The following is a 19,203-nucleotide window of genomic DNA, read 5'->3' as shown; positions in this document are numbered from 1 at the left end:
CCCGCCTTTATTTTCACGTAGTAGCCAATCAGCAGCAACAGGGCAGCGCGCCCATCTCCCGCGGCCACTCCGCTGAAGACAATTCGCGAGAACCGTGGTTCACGCCCACCCGGGGATTTAGCCGACCAATCAGCAAGTGATGTGGATATAAACCCCGCCTCCTCCCCGTAACCCCCTCCCCCCCACCCACGCGCCCCAGATACGTAGTTCCGCCCGGGGGCGCGCGACGCGGGCGCGAGCTGCCTCGACCCCCACCCACCCTTCTCACCCACCAGCCAATCCACATCGCCCCCGTCAACCCAACAGCCAATCAGCAGGCGGAACTCGGCCACCGGTTTAAATTTCTCCACCCACCTCGTGGCGCGCGTCAACGGCCGTCGCCTCCACCCCAGCGCGGCAAGATGGCTCTGTCTGGTTGTGCCCAGTCTCGGTGGAGGAGGTTCGTCGACTGATTATATTTGTTGACACCCGGGTAAGAAACATTGCACATGAAAGTAGTTTCCCAAGAATGACCCGCTGAGTTCGTTGGTGTCAAAAAGAAAGAAAGTTACAACGTAATAAGCATAACGTTGCAGACGCTGAGTAGCATTCAGGGAAAACAACATTCAACTGACGCACGACTGGCCGCAGGTAACACAGGAATATAACCCCGCTCCAGCAGGGATTTCTTACCACATGAACAAGAAAATGCATACCTGAAATTTGAAAAAACCGTGCTGCATGGTTTCTCCCCTTTCATGCTGAATGAGTGCTGAAATTCCCAAAGCTGCAAACATTCCAAGGGGCAGAATAGACTGCAGTGGCAGGGAGACGAGGCCACACGCTGTGTGTGTAACACGTCTATAGACGTTGACGCGGTTCTCACCAACGTCATCCAATCGAACTTTGGCATTGGGGAAACAAAGACGTCAAGGTCGATGTAGAGAATATCAACCACCTCATCGGATGAGCTGATGACGGTTATTATTTACAATCTGTAGAAATTAACTCCAGGGCCATGATTGAATAACTTTAGGTCGCAAACTTGGGCTAAAGATACATTTGAGCAAAACAGGTAATGCACCACAAGTTTCTGTAACACGTATTTACGCGATCTGACTAAAAAAAAAACCTGGATTATGGGTACCACAAGTTTGCTGAACAATTGAAGATGCCCTCCATATATTGGTGAGAGCCCCTTGGAAGAAGAGGTGGGAGTAGCCACTCTTCACTCAATCTACTGGACATTAGTGGAACTGCTGGACATCTGTGCAAAAATCTATTTAAAGCTCATCGGATTCCTCCAACATAAATCAATATTCTGACAAGCCACCTGCCGATCAGCTCACTGTCGCACACGTGTATACAGCTGATGATGGGTGGGCACATGACGGGATTCGGGACACGTTATCGTTTTAATGTGCCGCGCTGGGAGATCTGCAAGTCCAGCGTTTCAACAATACGTGGCCCCCAAAACAGATTTTGTTTCGTTTTCAACGTGAAATTGATCAAATTAATCAAATAGCACACACGTAAGAACACCCTCACCACCGCGTTCATGACTGCGTGTGTGCGGGCACGTCACGACAGAGCCTCGTGTGGTGGAAAGACATGGAGAGGTGCATGCTCGGGTCAGGGGGGACCATCTCATTGGACGTGTTGACTTGGGAGTCGTGAACTTGGGCAGGGCACGTCATGGCTATCAGGGCAATGGACGAGACTGGTGACGGAATGGCAGCCAAGGGTGGGAATCTGCCCAAGAGGACGACCACCGCAGATGGAACTACGAGATCAGCTCATGTGCAGCAGCGAGATGGATTGTGGCATAGCAGGACGATGAGGCATGGCATGTTGGAGGTGACTTCATCCAGCAGTTGATAGTGTTTCCTGAGTGTGTGGATAGGCTATCATCTCGTGTGGATAAGATGATGTTCATGAGGGTGCCTTCATTCAGCAATGGATAGAATTGGTTTATCATGATGTCGGTGAGATGCCTTCATCCAGCATTGGGAAGACAGTTTAACACAGGGGTCGGGAACCTTTTTGACTGGGAGAGCCATAAAAGCCAAATATTTCTAAATATATTGCATTGAGAGCCATATAGTATTTTAACGTATAATAAATTAAATATGTCTTACTTTTAATGCAACTTCTGGTGCTGCGTGGTTTTGCTGATGGCCTTGTAGTCTGGTTCGTACGTGGTGAGGTTGAGCTTCGTGCAGGCGTGACCCTGTGAAATTTATCTTCAAAACAAATTTCTGTTTACTTTAAAATGACACAGTATTATTAAGCAATATCACATGTATTTTAAAATCAGTTCCAAACTGATTTTTTTTATTTTTTTTTCAACTCAAATTTGTCTGGGAGCCATATGCCGTCACCAGAAGAGCCATATATGGCTCGCGAGCCATAGGTTCCCGACCGCTGGTTTAACACGTAGGCTTTTGCGACCAATATCATCCATAAGAGGTTTGGGGTTTTTTGGGTTAGATTGTGTAAATGTATGGTTAAACCCGCCACCACCCGACAGCCAATTAGTAAGGTTTGTCACGTAAACAGAAAATGCTAATTCGTTATTAGTACAGCACACCGGTGTGTTGGAGAGCAAATCCACAAGATTTGTTTAATGACATTCATATTTACGCGATCTAACCCCCCCAAAAAAACCTGTATTGCAAAGACAACAACTCACGATGATGATGATGATGCTCTTGAGCGAGATGGATTGTGGCATTGGAGGACGCGGAGTGTTGGCATGGGGAGGGGACTTCAACAATGGATAGATGATCATGAATTGCCCAACTCCTGCCAATGCAGCGAGCCGTTCTAAAAATGTGACTCTTAAGAAAAGAGTTTAGTTCACGCGTTGCGATGTAAACTTTACTTAGTAGAGCTATCAACCCCCCTGGAATGTGCCCGATCTCGGAAGCTAAGCAGTGACGAGCCTGGCCAGTGCTTGGATGGGTGAGCAGCAGCATGCGCTGAAGACGGGTGTAGTAATTCTAGATCTGAAGCTTTCGTGACTGCAAGGATTCATACTCTTAGGTTTTTCGGTAAAGTCACGTAGGTAAAAAATAATAATAGAAATAAAATATAATAATGTTTATTTTTTACCTACGTGACTACCGAAAAACCTAAGAGTGCGAGTGTAGTAGTAGACGTATCTCCACAATGACCAGCGTGGTGAAGTATGTTTAACAAATGAATAGCTGCCCACAAGTGCATTGCTGCAATCGCGATCTCCAAGACGTCAGCGGCACAATCACGAAGGCGCATGACCGTGCGTCAGCAGCAGCAGCAGCGGCAGAGGCAACCCAGAGTCAGGCAGAAGTCGGTGTTTCTACCCCCTGAGTGTGTGACGTGCCTCCTCCCAGGCCAATGGGAAAGACGAGCCTCGCCTCCGGAACTCTCTCGGCTTCCTCACTTCGTCTGCGAGCTCCTGTCCGCATCCGCTCCTTGCTCTGGACGCTGCTTCGTTACAAGCGGCCGCTGAACATCACCGACCTCCTCCTGCCGCTGCCGTCCCGTCCCCCCCAGTCTGCTCCAGTTTCGAGACACTTGCCAAGCGCGATTTGAAGGTGAGAGTGATTTCACCACGCACACGTGTTTTACTCCGTCTCGTGAAAGTGTTCACGCTCAGCCTGCTACGTCGCAGCTCTCGCCAAATGTCTCCCAAGATACGCGAGAGGGAGGAAGAGAAATGGCCCCAAAATGGCCAAGCCGTGGCGTTGTGTTTTTCGAGTGTGACCCTGCCTGACGAAGAGACTGGCTTCGTCCCAGATGTCTCGGTGTTTCAGTGTACCAAGAGGGTTGTTTTGCCGGTTCTGCGATGACGGAGAAGCGGGCTTGGGGCTGGGACACGCAGCTAGAGAGGCTTGGTGATGGCCAGTGGGTCAAGAATAGGGACGGAGCGGCAGGCAAGGGATGGAATTCTACCACCCAATGGAGGTGGAGTGATGAAATCAGCTCGGTTGTAGGTGCCAGGTGGATTATTACATTTTTATTCAGCAGTGGATTGACCAGAGCTGATGATGATTTCAGTCAATAACTTTGAAAGATGTGGGTGATTATTCGTGTAATCAATGAGGGGCTGTTTGCCAATGGGTATAGTGTGTCAAACCAATCACTGACGCCTTGTTATTTGGAGAGAAACAATTTGTCCGCTTGGTTTGATACGGGAGAGATGTTAAAGTTCGCTACTGTGGTGTTGGACTGGACTGAGACAAAGCGAACTTTCATCCACGGCGGGACGTGATGGTACATCCAAGTTCGCGTGCGTGTCAAACCGTTGACCTATTCCATAAATGACCCATATGTTGATAATTGGGTTTTTACCCTTTTATCTGGCAACAAAACTGACACCTTTTTTACGAGGAGTCATGTTTGCATAGACCACAATACCTGCAGTCAGATGACGCCTTTTGACGTCATCTGGTCCAACACCATGTGAGACTAGGCTCTAAGGAAAGCTGTCTCGGGCGTGGACCAATCAACTTCAAGGGCAGTGCATATACATTATCATAGTTGTGTTTTTTGTTTGCATTATGACTGCAGGTATTGTGGTCTATGCAAACATGACTCCTCGTAAAAAAAGGTGTCGGTTTTGTTGCCAGATAAAAGGGTAAAAAACAATTCTCATATATTTTACTGGCAAATGAGGTTCCAATGACCAATATGTTTTGAAACGATCGGTATTAACATTGAAAACGGCACCCCCAGTATGTGCGACGAGCATGTGCTTGCTACGTGGACTGTGTCGGGTTTGCTCAATTGTGGAAATGCCCTCTCGGGTGGGCATGGCCAAATTCCCGGAGTTCACGCGCGACCTCGTCACGTCGGGGAAGCGAAGCAGGGTCGAGCCTGGATGGTGGCTGCATGGGTGACCACCGTGCCCGCTGGGTTGCCATGGGTGGCCTCGGAGCTGTGGGGTGCTAGGGTCAGCAGAGGACGGTGCAGCATCATCACCTGCCGCTGAGCTGCCCTTTGGTGCCTCCACGGTTGTGTTTGATGCCTTCTCCAAGCACGGGCGTGTGAGCTGTGATGGGGGTTGTTTGGACCATTCTTACCCGTTGCTGAAGTTGATGGGTGGTCACCCAGGACGAGTTCAGATATCAATGGCCACTGATGTGCGCCGTGGTAAGGATACAAACTGGGGTCGCGAGTAGTGCACAACGATAACCACCGCAACACCGAACTATAACAGACAAACTAGTTTGTATAATTGCACGATAATACAATCCTGTACAATGTAGATGTATTCAGACCAATTCGTGATGTCACGACGCTTGAACAACTGCACTCTAATATTAGCCCGGTCACATGATCACGTGAGTGGGTGACGAGACCCACGGCATCTGGGGTTGGCGTACACGCCCCATGATTTCACAACGCTTGACTCGACCTGACCATAGTGGAGTCTTTATTGCAAGTGGCGCAAGTTCCATGACCCTTGCGCCCACAATTGATCACAACGTTTATGGTACAATTTTCTGCCAGTTAGATACATGACCTTTATTTGTGACCATGTGAATAGTAATGATGATTTAAATTGGCTGTCACCTGGTTAAATGTCACCTGCAATATGGAACTCCTTTCACCCAATCAGCCAGACTGTTGACTCCCTGCCCCTATCATTTGTGGTCAGGTCTCTTCTGAAAAATAAGTGAATACCTCAGTGGGCTTTGCCTGGTGGGATGGGGATGGTTTCATTTTATTTGTATGTGTTTGGGTGATTTGTTTACCTTTTTTGTACTTTCTGCTACGATCGTGTTCTTGTGCTGTTTGTTGTTGTAACATTCTTAGCCACCCCGACTAGACATCTGTGAAAAGGAGCGTTATCACTCCGCGGATTCCTCCTGCAGCAGTATAAATACATATTCTGATGCTGAAGTCTAGGCACATGCCTCTCTTCTCGTCTGACAGTCATCGGAAAAAGAACATACTGTACAGGATACAATATGTAAATTTCATGCGTTACCTTCTACATGATGCACGTCACACTGTTTACAGTGTCTTGAGGTGCAATTATGTTAAGATGCTACATACATTCAAATTGTGTTGAAAAAAAGTTCCAGCATACCAAATCTAAAAACTATATATATTCTGTCTTATTGGTTGTCACCTGGTTCTCAAGAGTCCCTGACCGAAGCTTGCTAACAGGGCGATCCCTTCTGCATGTTGAGGCTACAGTGGGTTCTGATGCCATCGTTATTAAATATTCAGTCTATTTTAAATGGCCCCTTGGTGAAAATGCGGCGTTGTGCTTCTTCTGAACTAATGGTGCATTATGTACAGATTATTTGCCTCGCGCCCTTCTGTTGCTCTTCGATAACAGCTACGGGGATCTTTTTTGCTTCCGATGCTGATCTGCATCACTATGTATACAATACTAATGCGTAGGTTTTTCACAGTTGCGCGCGTTGTTCGGCGTCATGCCCAACGTTTCCCCCCGTGTGCTGGGAGCAGTTCCTCAACAAGTTCCTAGCACGTGGAGCGAAACGTCGGACATCACGCGGAACGACACGCGGCACAAACCTAAAACACTTCTGAGAACTATGTACACTCCTGCAATGATGTGGTCATGTGCTTCTTGCGGCTAAGTCGGTGAGGTCAAGTATGAACATAGCCAAGGCAAATGAGCCAGTGGAATTCGTATTTAAAGTGGCTTATCGCTGATCTGAAGCATAGCCATTAAAACAACGCTGCTTTCATTTCCAGACTTCGCATGGTAACAGTTTAAATGGTGATGGTCATTGTGTCCCTCTGTCAAGGCACTACCGGAGAAGGCCTCCCCATGTTGCGTCGGTCGTGGAAGTTGTTTGGCCATACTTCCCGCGTGTCAACACGGCTTGGTGAAGGGTGGACTGGCTGAGAATGAACTCGCCGCTAATGTTAGCCATGGCCGGGAAGCTACGCTCAGGTCGCTAGACAGCGTGTGACCTACTGCGCTCGCCACTGCTCCAGCCCAAGAAGACAATTACTGAGCAATGAATAGAAAAACTAATGAAGAGGCTCTCAACTCCGTCATATCCGTTCCTAGGCCAACGTTGCCAACACAAACGCCTATAGGGACTTAGGTCTGCAGAGTGGCACTATTACTGTATTTGCATTGGGTATTTATATTCGTGTGTATTCATACACAAGCCCACCAAAACAGCAAGGCACACCTTGCAAAGCTTACCACATGCGTCACTCCTGCTTGCTTTGTATCCCTACCAAAGAATGTTCTTAGTAAAGACTTAGTCCACTGCATACATTAATCATGTGACGAAGCCGATGGCCCATCACCCGGAATGTGCGCGAGCTCGGAAGCTGAGCAGATTTGAGCCTAGATCGTGCTTTGGATGGATGACCGCCATGGTGCATAACAGGTGCTATAGGTTTTACTGGGCTTTCTGATGGCAGAAGGTAGCGCAGTCAAAGCGATTTCCTGCTCCAACAAGCATTGAGCCAATGCTTGTCTCCTGTATACAGCACTGAGCCAGTGCTGGACATTCCTCCTTCCTATGACAGGGATGAGTCTATCCATAGGAAAACCACTGTTCACTTCCCCAGAATGTGGTACTATTTTATCGACGCTGGACGGAGGGATGATGGGACTGAATCAACTCCCAGCCAGGATTTGAACTCGCGACCTTCCGATTGCAAGCCGACTGCTCTACCGCTGAGCCACCGGTGGCGATGTAGTGCAGTGGTAATGCCGTATCTCGTGCGCAGGTCGTCCGCTCGTGGAGTTAAAAAGAAGCCAAAATGTCTCTCTACCCATCTCTGGAGGACATGAAGGTGGACAAGGTGATCCAGGTACGTTCCTCCATGTTCCACCAACGCTGGTCGCTGTCCCGTCTTCACACACTTGCGGTTTAGCGGTGTTCTGTTCTCATGTAGGCGCACTTCATTCCTTGAAACAGCTTTGGTGTGTTTTATGTAGACCCCCCCGACTCTCGCCAATGTTGGCATTTGAGAATAGGAAAAAAAATTAAACAGGAAATTCCTTTCCCGAATCTTTACACGGGTTGAGCTGAGTCAAGGCAAACTTGACCTGTGTGTGGGTTTTGTGGGTACAGTACGATTTGAGGGAAAAGGAGCATTCATGGTACACTGCATCGAAGAGTGTTGCTTTATCCCTACAATGTGTTCCAACTAAATGCGTCACAATTAGCCAGCCCTCGTCAGTGGGGGATAGTGACATTTATTCTTGAATTGTATCACGAATGCTGTAGAGAACCCGACATATAAAAATAATCATAACTCGGTACAAAATAATAACAGACACCTCACTTGTTTATTTATTATTGGGTGGGGATTTTTTTTATTAAGTGCACAAATTAAACACACACCCACGGATTGAGCTTCTCGGAATGTTTTTTGTTCGGAGCGACAACTCGATCCTAAGTGACGTCAGCACTTGACCACAAGTCGCGAACCAAATCAGACAAGGGGCCCTATCACGTGCTCCTGTTGCGTGCGTGATGTTGCCGTCACGAGGTCGCACTGTGACTCATGGGCGTGTTCCTCCGGTTTCCTGAGAAGCAGGTTTTACTGCTCGGAGTGCTGTGCGTGCGAACAAACGCACACACTCACCGCACACCACACACACTCACTGCACACAAACACCGCACACACACACACCGTACACACACCGCACACCACACACACTCACTGCACACATACACTGCACACAAACACACCGCACACACACACACCGCACACAAACACACACTGCACACACACATCGCCCACACACACTGCACACACACATCGCCCACACACACAACGCACACTGCACACACCGCACACTGCACACAACACACACACCGCACACACCGCACACACAACACACACATCACGTGCTCTTGCAGCGCCGCGCAAGGCAGCCACCGACTGCTGCCTCGATCTTTGCGCTTGTTTTGCACAGTCCTGCGGAGCATTTTCGGTTGGTGCGGCGCGTAGTTCACCGTTATACCCGACGTTTCACTCCGCATCTTGCGAGCTACTTGAGGGAATGGTTCGGTGCAAGAAACACTCAGTTGCTAAAGAAGCTCCCCAGCAGGTCGTCCTTTCGGTTTTCTTCGTGAGCTTTTCGGGACACGATGTCCGACATTTCCGTTCTAATTTCCTCTGAGCTTCAGGAAACAGTTCAGTTCGGGAACCATTTGGTTTCTGCAGAAGCTTGTCTGTGCGTGGAGCGGAACGTCGGACACTGTGCCGAACAGCAAGTGGCTTGAGCAGAATGCGCATCGGAGAGATGAAACGGCCGTGGCTTTCCGCGACCGTGAACAGGGGCGGCCACCGCCATCAATATTTCAGGATGCCCCCCAACTTGAAGAGCAGACGCAGTGCACATTTGCGACATTTGGCCCAGTTGTGCGAGACACGATGCATGTTAACACAATGGTCACGTGCACTGCTGTGTAAACACAAGCGGTGGCTTTGTGTACCCACAACAGTGCTCTGAACCAGCCTGAAGGCTTAATAACTCTGGGCGTAGTGCGCACACGTAGTAGACATTGTTCTCGCATTCAGAGCCTACACAGACACATCCTGCTCAGTCTAAATTATTAAAGTTCCCTCTGAGTAGCGGCAGCATTCCCTGAAGTCATCCCGCGGTACCGCTTGCATCGGATCCATCGTTCACCACGTTTGGTGAATGTAATTCAACTATTGTCATCATATGCTGTTATGATGGCACGAGATTTTCCTGTACCGATAATAGGTTTACGTTGAAAAAAATTAAATGCATTTTAAAAACAATTAAAACAATGGTTGGTCATGTAGCTCGGATTGCTAAATTGACCCTGCTGAGATCCTGGTCTCAAATCTAAGCAGCCACTTATCATTAAGTCAGATGTCAACTGCAGTGCATTGACGGAGTCAGCCTGCACATTTTATAGAATGGATGAATGTGAGCTCTATGAATTAAAGATTGGTTTGGCTATGATGCAATGAACATTAATCTGTCACTGGGGTATGCAGGAAAGTTCTGCACAAACCAGAGGTCACTTGAAGGGGTCTCAGAAGTAGTTCTGTGATATCTGCTTCTGAGAGCCATTCTCTAACTAGGTCGAATGACATGATACCCACAGAACTATCAAGATAAAATTGGAGTTAAAAACACAGATTTACAAGAGGCCACATGATTCTAAAAGATGATGACCCCCAGAGTCTGCTGAGCAGCATGTGAGTGCTGGGAGCTGCCAAATGGTGCATGGCTAGGTTAAAGATTAACCAGGACTCTACCGAATGTAACCAGTCACTTCTGAAGCTGGCAATGCATCAACCTATTCTGGGGGCCAGCCCCCTGGATTGGGGTCGGTGTGTAACGAACTTTCCCGTATTGTGCACACAAGACAAGGAGCTCATTGCCAGGACGACAGCCGGTCACGGGTTAAGTGTGTTATCGAGGCTCTGGGTGCGTTATCGAGGCTCTGCGTGCGTGTGTGCATGTGTGCATGTGTGCGTGTGTGCGTGGAGAGCGGTAGTGTAATGGTTAGCATCCTTCGCTACGAACCCAGCGACCCGAGTTTGATTCCTGCTCACGGTCAACACCAGTGATGATTATCTGAACTGGTCTTGGGCTTCCCCTAGGTTGTCTCAGCTTCAAATGAGTACCTAGTGCGGTGTGTAAACGTTTCCACTCGGAAGACAAAGGTAGTCGGGCTTGATGCTGGCAACCCACCCCCTTGTATGCCGTGCCGGGCTTCATAGATGCTCACTAACAGACCTTGCCCCAGCAGTCTGTTAAAGCTATACGGGGGATCTTTGTCTTTGTGTGCGTGCATGCAGGCTCAGACTCAGCTGGCAGAGCAGCAGGGCTACATGGGGGCGGTGGCCATCGCCGCGTCGACGGACCCCATGGCCAGCGGTACGAAACGCTCGGGCAGCTTCCCTCTCGCGGTCACCGCCACTCCATCCAACACGCAGCGCGCGCTGCCGCACCGAGGCCGTCCTGAGCCAGCACGGCTCGGGAGGTGCCCGGGTTGTTGTTCCACAACAGGAAACTGAGCCGTGCCGCCGACCTTACACGCAACTAGCGTGTGATATCGGCGTCTACTTATGCAACAATTGACAAAAAATATATCAATCCTGCCCCTGGACCTGCTTGACCCCGAGCCAATTCCACATCTTGTGAGACGCGAGAGTATCACGGTTTGGGTCCCTTGCTGGCTCGGCACAGCTGTGGCAGTGGAAAAGGAGTAGTCTAGTAAATTGCATGAATTGGCTAAAATCAGTGGCTCATGGCCCGATTTTGCAGATTTCAGTTTTATGAATTGTGTGAGATGGTGATATTTACAAATACAGTTTTAAACAACGAGCTTGTTGTAGGAACAGTCATAACCACAGCCACGGACCCAACCACCACCACAGGCAAATGCATCAACCATAACTATGGTCCCAACAACATCCACACGCATTTGTGCACCCTTGAAATGCGATGATAGTTAAAAAAACATCTTCCAATCACAAGCCCAGTCTGTAACAGTATGCTTGTGCAAACTCTAACCTTGCCTTAAATGTATTTGTATAACTTAGCCTCCCAGAATGCTGCAGAAAAACAAGGGGACCATGTGATGTCATTTACGCCAAAACTTTAAATCTTGTTGTTGCAACACGCGCTCACTCTGACCCTGTGGGATGGAACGCAATGCTGTGCACTGATGTAATTGGCGTTGACCTTGTTTTGTGTTACAGAGGCAGCCTCGCCATGCAATTTCCTGTCTGCAAATGTTTTCTCTTATTTTGTTTCATTTTCTCATTGTTTTGCTCGTGAATGTGTAGTCGGTGTCGAGGTAGGGATGGCGCAGGATGGTTGTCGCTGCCTGTGGTTTCTGTTTTCTAGGCAGTGCTGCTGAGGTTCATTTGACAGGCAGGCGACTGCACATGTTGACTCTATATAGCTGCTCATGGCACCTATATTGAGTCTCATTAATTGCATATTTTTCAACTGAGTCTAGGGAACCGGTTGCATAATATGTTCATACCCTTAAGGCACTGGTAATTTTCACATTCATCATTGGTGCCCTAATACACACAACAGCCTACCTCTCCAACACCTATTAGCGGATGGTTAATGCTTGAGGGAGAGCGTGGCAGTGTGATCATCTATCAGCTGAGTACATCGGCGTGCTGCCACGGTGTCATGGTTGCAATGGAGAAGTCGCCAGTTCAATCTCCTGGTGCGGCAGTTGGCACTGCTCAATATTTCTTAAACGCCCCCCACCCCTGGCCATCCGCTTCTAACTAACAACCTTTTAACTACCTTCTCATGGTGCTGCCTGTGGCCTAGGCTTACCGAATGGCTAAAGTTGACAAAATTGTACCAGTCGGGTAAAGTCGCGAATCGCCGATCTTCTCCAAGGCGCCTGGCCAGTGTGTAGAAGTCGGTGTAAACACCCTCTGGCGGGGCTCTGTAGAACTCACTCGAGTGGGGAGACACTTCTGCCAGCAGTTTTGTGAGCAGAGCGATTCTTTAACCCTTTGAACACTTCAGTCTATCTCAAGGCACTGAAAGGGACGTCAGTGATGCTGATTTTGTGAATGTGGTTTCGGGTGCTCGGGAATTCTAGGCTAATGTTTGCCCGTTTGCATTCGTGTGTGCCTGTGCGCGTGTGAGCCTGTGCGCGTGCATGCCTGTGCGTGCCTGTGTGCGTGTGTGTACCTGCGTGCCTGTGTGTGTGTGCCTGCGTGCCTGTGTGCGTGTGCAGGTGCCCTGTACCCGACGCCAAGCCTCTACCCCGAGCTGCGCGAGTACATGGGCCTCAGCCTCTCTGACGAGGAGATCCGCCTCAACATGCCCATGGTGGCGGCCTCAGCTTCCTCCGGGGTATGTTGGCCAACGATAGCTTTTTACATGCATCCAATTCCCTTGTTTACTTCCTCTCTAACCATATCCAACTACATGGTTATCATCGCTAATAGAATACTTTCAAGAATAACGCAAGTCATAAAGGATTTCAGTATCCGTGTATGTGCATTATTTTTCTTCCTTAGATTTTTGTTATGGCTCTCTGTGAATATGAGTGCATCTAATAACACAATTGGAGGTTATAAAATATATTAAATATCATTAGACTAAAAATAATACGTGATAAATATTGGTTTGCGTGCAATGGCAGTGGTGTACAAGGCCCCTGCAAGACCTTTGCTGAAAACAATAACAATAGTTGACAGCCTTATTTCAATTCATTGCTAGATGCAGGCTTCCCTGGGCCATATCGGTCATGGGGATTGTTTGGCCATCTTTGACCACGCTGCTCAGTGGGGGTTGGTGAAGAGGGGGGGGGTCCCAGGAACTGAAATGTGTAAGACAAGTGGTTGTTTCAAACTATGGCTCTACTTCAGATTCGAGGTTGGGATTGTAGCTTATTATATTTAAAGACCGTGTACATCCTTAAAGATGTTTACTGTTGAGTGTCACTCATGGTGTAAGTGCAAACAAGTTCCTCCTGTTGTCGTGAAATGCTTGCGCCACTGTGAGAGGGATGAGCGCAGGTGAGAGACCCTGGTCTGCGGTGACTAACTGTGGTGCGTAAGTCCACAGTTGTTCCCTGTCGCTGTACAGGAGAACACGTGGCCACAGCCAAACAAGGTCGATTACTGCTGCCTTCTTATGCACATTCATCGGGTACTAGAGGGAGTGGAATATTGTTAATATACCAACCACACCGTTTGTCATTTTAGCAGGCTTAGTCACCTTTAAAGGTGAGCCCTAAATATGAATTCCGGTGTGAGTGGATATCGCTGAGGTGTGTGGTAATGTGTTGTTGCCCACCCAAGCTACTTGAAAGTCCTACTCGGCCCCCAGCAAGGCGCACCCGCAATGCCGAGTGATGACGAGGGCGGTCTCATACCCCTTGGTTCACGCAGTCTGGCAGCGTGCTGTACAAAGTGTAATCCCCCGTCAACGTGTTGGACTTGGTGGACGACAAAAGCGTCTTGACGGCGGCCCTCCGCAGACGGCGGCGGCACATTGAGCTCTGTATCACCCGAGAGCAATGCCATCCTGGTAACTTATTGGAGCTGAACAATATTTTCCCGGTGCTGCTCGATAAAGTTTTTTCCAGTGTCGTGGATCCTATCGTGTTGATCGTTATCTCGGTTTTGCACGGGATGTAAACTGTCGATAGTTTCATGACGTCACAGTGTTATTGTGACCGAGATGGCCGAGTTTTTGTTGAACACAATTGCTGAGCACGGTGCCCAAAGGCCCAAAATGTCAAACGGCCAGCGACAAACAGCCCTGTCAAGATTGTAAAATATGAGTTAACACGTTTCTTGAATTGAGCAAGGTTGCAATTGCTTGGGAAGAGATGATGGGAGGGCATTTCAAAGCCATGCAGTGTGAGAGAAGAAGCAGAAGGAAAAGTGGTTTGACCTGTGGTGTGGTGAGTGGGTGGGCGAGTGAGCGAGCGAGTGGGTGAGGTGAGTGGGTGAGTGGTTGAGCGGTGGTTGAACACAGTGTGGATCAGACAAAACAGCATGGTAGACCAGGTCCTCAACATGGGCGGAGGACTGACTAAGTGGATTTCATAGGAATGGTAACCCATGGTAGTGGTGACAGAGTGATAAGGAGGTGATTGACCGCCAGTGAGCGAGAGGCAACGAGTGCCCGAGCAGCAATCGCCCCGAATGCTTCACATTGCGCCGTGTAAGGTGGCTGCCGTGGGTCACGACGCCGCCGGCGCGCGTAGAGATGCTGACCGGGCGGGTTGTCCCGTAGGCCCTGGTGGCTCGGCCGTCCGGCTCCAGCATGGCCTTGGGGCCCGTGACGGGCTCCGACGTGGGCGTGCGGCGCGCCGAGGTGAAGCAGGGTGTCCGCGAGGTCATCCTGTGCAAAGACCAGGACGGGAAGCTGGGCCTGCGCCTCAAGGCCGTTGACAAGGTAAGGTGAAGGGGGGGGGGGGGGTACGCTCACTTCTCCGGGATTCCCACGGTTTGCGCCGTACCGTCGCTCTCCGATCTGATGTGTTTTTGGGTCGTGGCGCGTGTTGCACGGCCATCGTGCCGAGCAACACGCGCTACGACCCAAAGCCTCGCTGGAAAGCTGCAAAGGGGTCAGTTGGTAGCACACACATTTACTGCAAGAGAGGTAAAATCTATTTCTATCTGGTGATGAAACTCAGAAAGTAGAGACCAATCCAGAGGATGCATGCTTGAAAAAATGCTGTTGGAAAACATTTGTGCATAACCTCATGAGGTGACGGACATAAATGATTTTATATTCACGCATTTTTAAAGTTGAGGTGTAACCAACTCTTAACAGTGATGTGAGTGTGGTTCGTGATTAAATCATGAGACCACATCATGGGTAAAACCCTGGCAATGCGCCTGTGTACTTGGGCACAACTTCGATGTTAGGTGAATTGAAGGATGAGCAAGTTGCAAAACCTGCGTCGGTGGTCACATTCTTACGAGACCTTGTGTCGTGCTTTATTACACACAAGTTTCGCTCCACGATTACGTATATGACGACGTAAACACGCCCACCGTTTCCGCACCGCGGTCTCGTCCAGATGCTTGACAAACCCACATCGTGATTGCGCCGACTTTAACGAAGAGGAATCGGCCGCTGGCGCCACAGTTGACTGTTTTTTTTCCGATGGCTGCGCCGCACCGCTCGCGCAGGGCATCTTTGTGCAGCTGGTGCAGGGGGGCTCGCCGGCCTCGTTGGCCGGGCTTCGCTTCGGCGACCAGGTGCTGCAGATCAACGGCGAGAACTGCGCCGCGTGGGACACGGACAAGGCGCACAAAGTGCTGAAGAAGGCGGCGCCAGAAAGGATCGTGATGGCCGTGCGTGACAGGTGAGTCGGCTGGCGCCTGGTGACATTCCGTTTTCTATTTCAGGTAGGGCGGTTGGCAAGGGCCCTGGTGCATGGAGTTAAATGTCCTCCCACCCCATCCTATCCAGTTTCTCTCAACCCTCTTAATCTCTCGGCACCTGGGCGCCTCCGGCCGTGAGCCACAGTGCAGTTGCACTGCCTGCTGCTCGATAGCTATAGGGCATTCACAATAATAATGTCAATTGAACGGTAACGAAACTAACAGTTTGCTTGCTTAATGCTGCTGAATATTTTTACTTCTAGAAAGCCAATAGGCCGATGGACTGAGAAAATTTGCATTTATGTGCAGACACTGAAAGGATTTCTCGGATCATGTTGTTGATAAGTGAAATACTGCTGCATAATACTGCTCTTGAAAGCCAGTAGGCCAGGCTGATGGCCGAACAAATATTTTACGTTTTAATTGTAGGCGCACAATAGAGTTCTACTTGTCTGTGTCGTTGATGTGCCGCGTTTCTTCCCGTCAGGCCGTTTGAGCGCACCATCACCATGCACAAGGACAGCCTGGGCTACGTGGGCTTCGTGTTCAAAAACGGCCGCATTGTGTCCATCACCAAGGATAGCTCGGCCGCGCGCAATGGCCTGCTCACGGAGCACAATGTGTGCGAGCTCAACGGGCAGAACGTCGTGGGCCTCAAGGTGAGGCATGCCCGCTGTGGGTGCACACGTGGGTTTGCGGGATCTGATCAAGGAGAGGTCGGCAGGATTTTGAGTGGGGATTGGGACGAGCAGATGTAGTGGTCGTGGTGTCGAGGGTTTTTGGGAATTCAGTAGTAACCACTAATGAAGGACACCAGCTGCTTGTTCATACTCCAAAGTAGAGCCGGGGCCATTAATCAATGAAGTCGATCAACCGATTCAATTTGTCATTGACTACTTTTTATGGTCGATTACTCGGACGCCTTTAAAAATGGTGGCCGCCCCTCTCATCGTGTCTCCCGAAGGTGGGAAACCCCCTACAATCCGTATCCTTTGTGATGCGGTCGACAATGCCGATGTCACAAAAAATCCACCCATCACCTCCCGTCCATTAGCACACGTGGAAACAGGCGAGACTTTTCTTCTAACAATTTCCATGTTATCCGATTTAGTCGAGTAAAATTTAACCGATAATCGATAGTCATCGATTATTTCAATATTCAGATATCTCCAATTTAGTCCATAGTAAATCCATGTTAACAATACGGAAACATCCATAGTTTAAAACCTCAACTCCACCTCTAATCAAGGTCCAGAATCTTGACGGCTTGAGCATATCATGCTGGAAAGCTTTGGTCCTGAAGATCCATTAGCTTGTGGATGAGTGTTATTTAATTTTCACATCATCCAACCTTAATTCATGATGTTTTTACCAGTGAAGGTATGTATTTTAGCAGTGTCGATAGCAGGACTGCAGAAAAAACTCCACTAATTTCAAACGCAGGAAGCTGAGTGCACATTTAATTGTTTTCTCTTTCTTTCAGGACTCGCAAGTCAGCGACATTCTGACAGCTTCTGGCTCAACCATCACCTTGACCATCATGCCCTCCTTCATCTATGACCACATCATCAAAAGGTGATTCATGGCAAGGCTCAGCATATGTAGTTTTAAGTTTATTTTGTTAAACCAGGTGAGAACTCAAGAGACCAGGATAGTGACATTTGCAAGTGACCTTGGGGCTTTAGTCTGCCATGTATAGTCCCAATTGAGTAATTTAAGAGTAATTTTTATTTTGGCGAATCTAGACCCTGACACACAATGGCCTACTTTTGGAAATTATATCAGGGAGATCCAAAAGAGGTTTTTTGGGTTAGATTCTGTGTACGTGACAAACTTTACTAATTGGTAGTGTCGGGTGGTGGCGGGTTTGACACATTTATATATTTACGATATCTAACCCAAAAAATTACTAATATGGATATTGGACGCGAAAGCCTACGTGTTCAGCTGATATCTTTTATTTATGTTATACCTACGTGACTTTACCGAAAGAACCAAAGAGTATGATGTCAGGGGATCTTTTAACGTCCACTGAAGCAGACGGCGCGTAATGTTTTCACGGTTACTACACCGAGTTGTCATCAGGGTGGCCACTTGATTTGAACCGTGAACCTCTACAATAAAACCTGAACGTGTGGCCACGTCACACATCTTAATGCAAAATGTAGTGCTTTGCTTAATGCGTCTCTAATTATGCAGAAACCTACCCAGACTGTGTCACAGGCTGTGCCATTTATTCAATTTGATCGTCAAGATGGATCGCCAAGAAGGCCGAGCAGTAGCGCATGTCTCTTGTTGCAAGTTTTCAAATCAAGACCCATGGCCGCCCTGGTTAATACCGCTGGGTGTATTAATCGTGCAAAAACACACTGTCCACCTCACAATGGACATTAAACGTCTACGTGCTTTATTTAAAAAAAAGCCGCATGTGCCATCGTCATGGGTCAAATTTACCAAATAAAAAAATCTGCAAATGACTCAGTTGGCAATATCACCCTATAATGTTAAACAAACTTACGACCTTTCTGAAAGTCTTGAAACTGATGAGGCTTTTCTGGGTAAATAAGAAATGTTACAATGATAAAGATTATTTCAAGTCGATAGTTGTGGCTGTAATAGAAAAAAGTTATTTTGGGCTGGCAGTGTCCGTGCTATTGGGCATCACTCACACGTGGCGTTTCCATGTGCTGCAGGATGGCTTCCAGCGTTCTCAAGAACCAGATGGATCATTCCATCCCAGAAGTGTGAAACTGGGAGTCGTTTACAGGAAGAAGAAACTCCTCATTTGACTTTGAACTTTGCATCCACCATTTACTCATTTCTCGGCCGTATGCATGTGAACATGGCAATTGTCGTGCTATATAACATAACCTATTAACAGGCTAGCTATTCATTCCTACTCTATTTAGTGTTAATTTTATTATTTGTATTTAGTCAGTTTGTTTAAATAGTATTATTTGATTTTCAATGCTCAATTAAAAATATCCTAATGTAATCTAGCACCAAATACATGTTTTCCTTGCCTGACACTTCCTGTTCAAAGGCTAAATTAAACTTGTTAATTTTCATGTGTTTTTTTGTTTAGCAGTTTTGTTGAAAGTTAAACATTGCCTGTTGCTTATACTGTATTGTAATTTGCTTATTGCATAACTAGCAAGACTATCCATAGGGATTTCTACTGCAGGAAGACATGACCTGTGCATTCCAACTTTGGTTTATTTTATACAACTTATGATGAAAAATTTGCATGAGAAAATGAACGTCGGCTTATCCCAGAGGCAATCAAAAGGTAGAATGGCTTGGTGATGTTTACAGTTTCAGGAATGCTTGTATTTTGCATCGCCGGTCAGTGTGAAATAAACTTACACATTTAATGAAAGTTGTTTTGATCTGCTCAAGAAACTCCCA

General features: G+C 48.1%; 1 protein-coding gene across 2 annotated transcripts; it reads left to right on the top strand.

The window, feature by feature from the left end:
• The first annotated feature begins 318 nt into the window (after positions 1-318).
• SDCBP (syndecan binding protein) lies at positions 319-19,197 on the top strand. 2 transcript variants are annotated; one of them, XM_061569056.1, is made up of 10 exons: positions 319-472; positions 3,354-3,557; positions 7,696-7,779; positions 10,762-10,840; positions 12,681-12,799; positions 14,696-14,857; positions 15,601-15,776; positions 16,283-16,454; positions 17,279-17,370; positions 18,489-19,197. In XM_061569056.1, the coding sequence occupies exons 3-10, from the start codon at positions 7,729-7,731 to the stop codon at positions 18,541-18,543; spliced, it is 906 nt and encodes a 301-aa protein (XP_061425040.1). In that variant the 5' UTR covers positions 319-472; positions 3,354-3,557; positions 7,696-7,728; the 3' UTR covers positions 18,544-19,197. The 2 variants fall into 2 exon arrangements, with proteins under 2 accessions (XP_061425040.1, XP_061425041.1); XM_061569057.1 differs by lacking the exon at positions 319-472 and adding an exon at positions 614-630.
• Positions 19,198-19,203: the final 6 nt, after the last annotated feature.

Source organism: Lethenteron reissneri, chromosome 42 (assembly GCF_015708825.2).
Source record: "Lethenteron reissneri isolate LAM-NWPU_2019-01 chromosome 42, ASM1570882v1, whole genome shotgun sequence".
NCBI lineage: Eukaryota > Metazoa > Chordata > Hyperoartia > Petromyzontiformes > Petromyzontidae > Lethenteron > Lethenteron reissneri.
The sequence above is the reverse complement of the archived record's forward strand: the minus strand, read 5'-3'. Positions and strand labels throughout refer to the sequence as shown.

What these genes read in the sequence shown, in the direction of transcription:
- SDCBP (XM_061569056.1), top strand. Translation starts at nt 7,729, where the DNA reads ATGTCTCTCTACCCATCTCTGGAGGACATGAAGGTGGACAAGGTGATC. An exon ending in AGGTGGACAAGGTGATCCAG is followed by an intron (nt 7,780 to 10,761) that starts GTACGTTCCTCC and finishes GCGTGCATGCAG; the next exon opens with GCTCAGACTCAGCTGGCAGA. An exon ending in GCCTCAAGGCCGTTGACAAG is followed by an intron (nt 14,858 to 15,600) that starts GTAAGGTGAAGG and finishes CCGCTCGCGCAG; the next exon opens with GGCATCTTTGTGCAGCTGGT.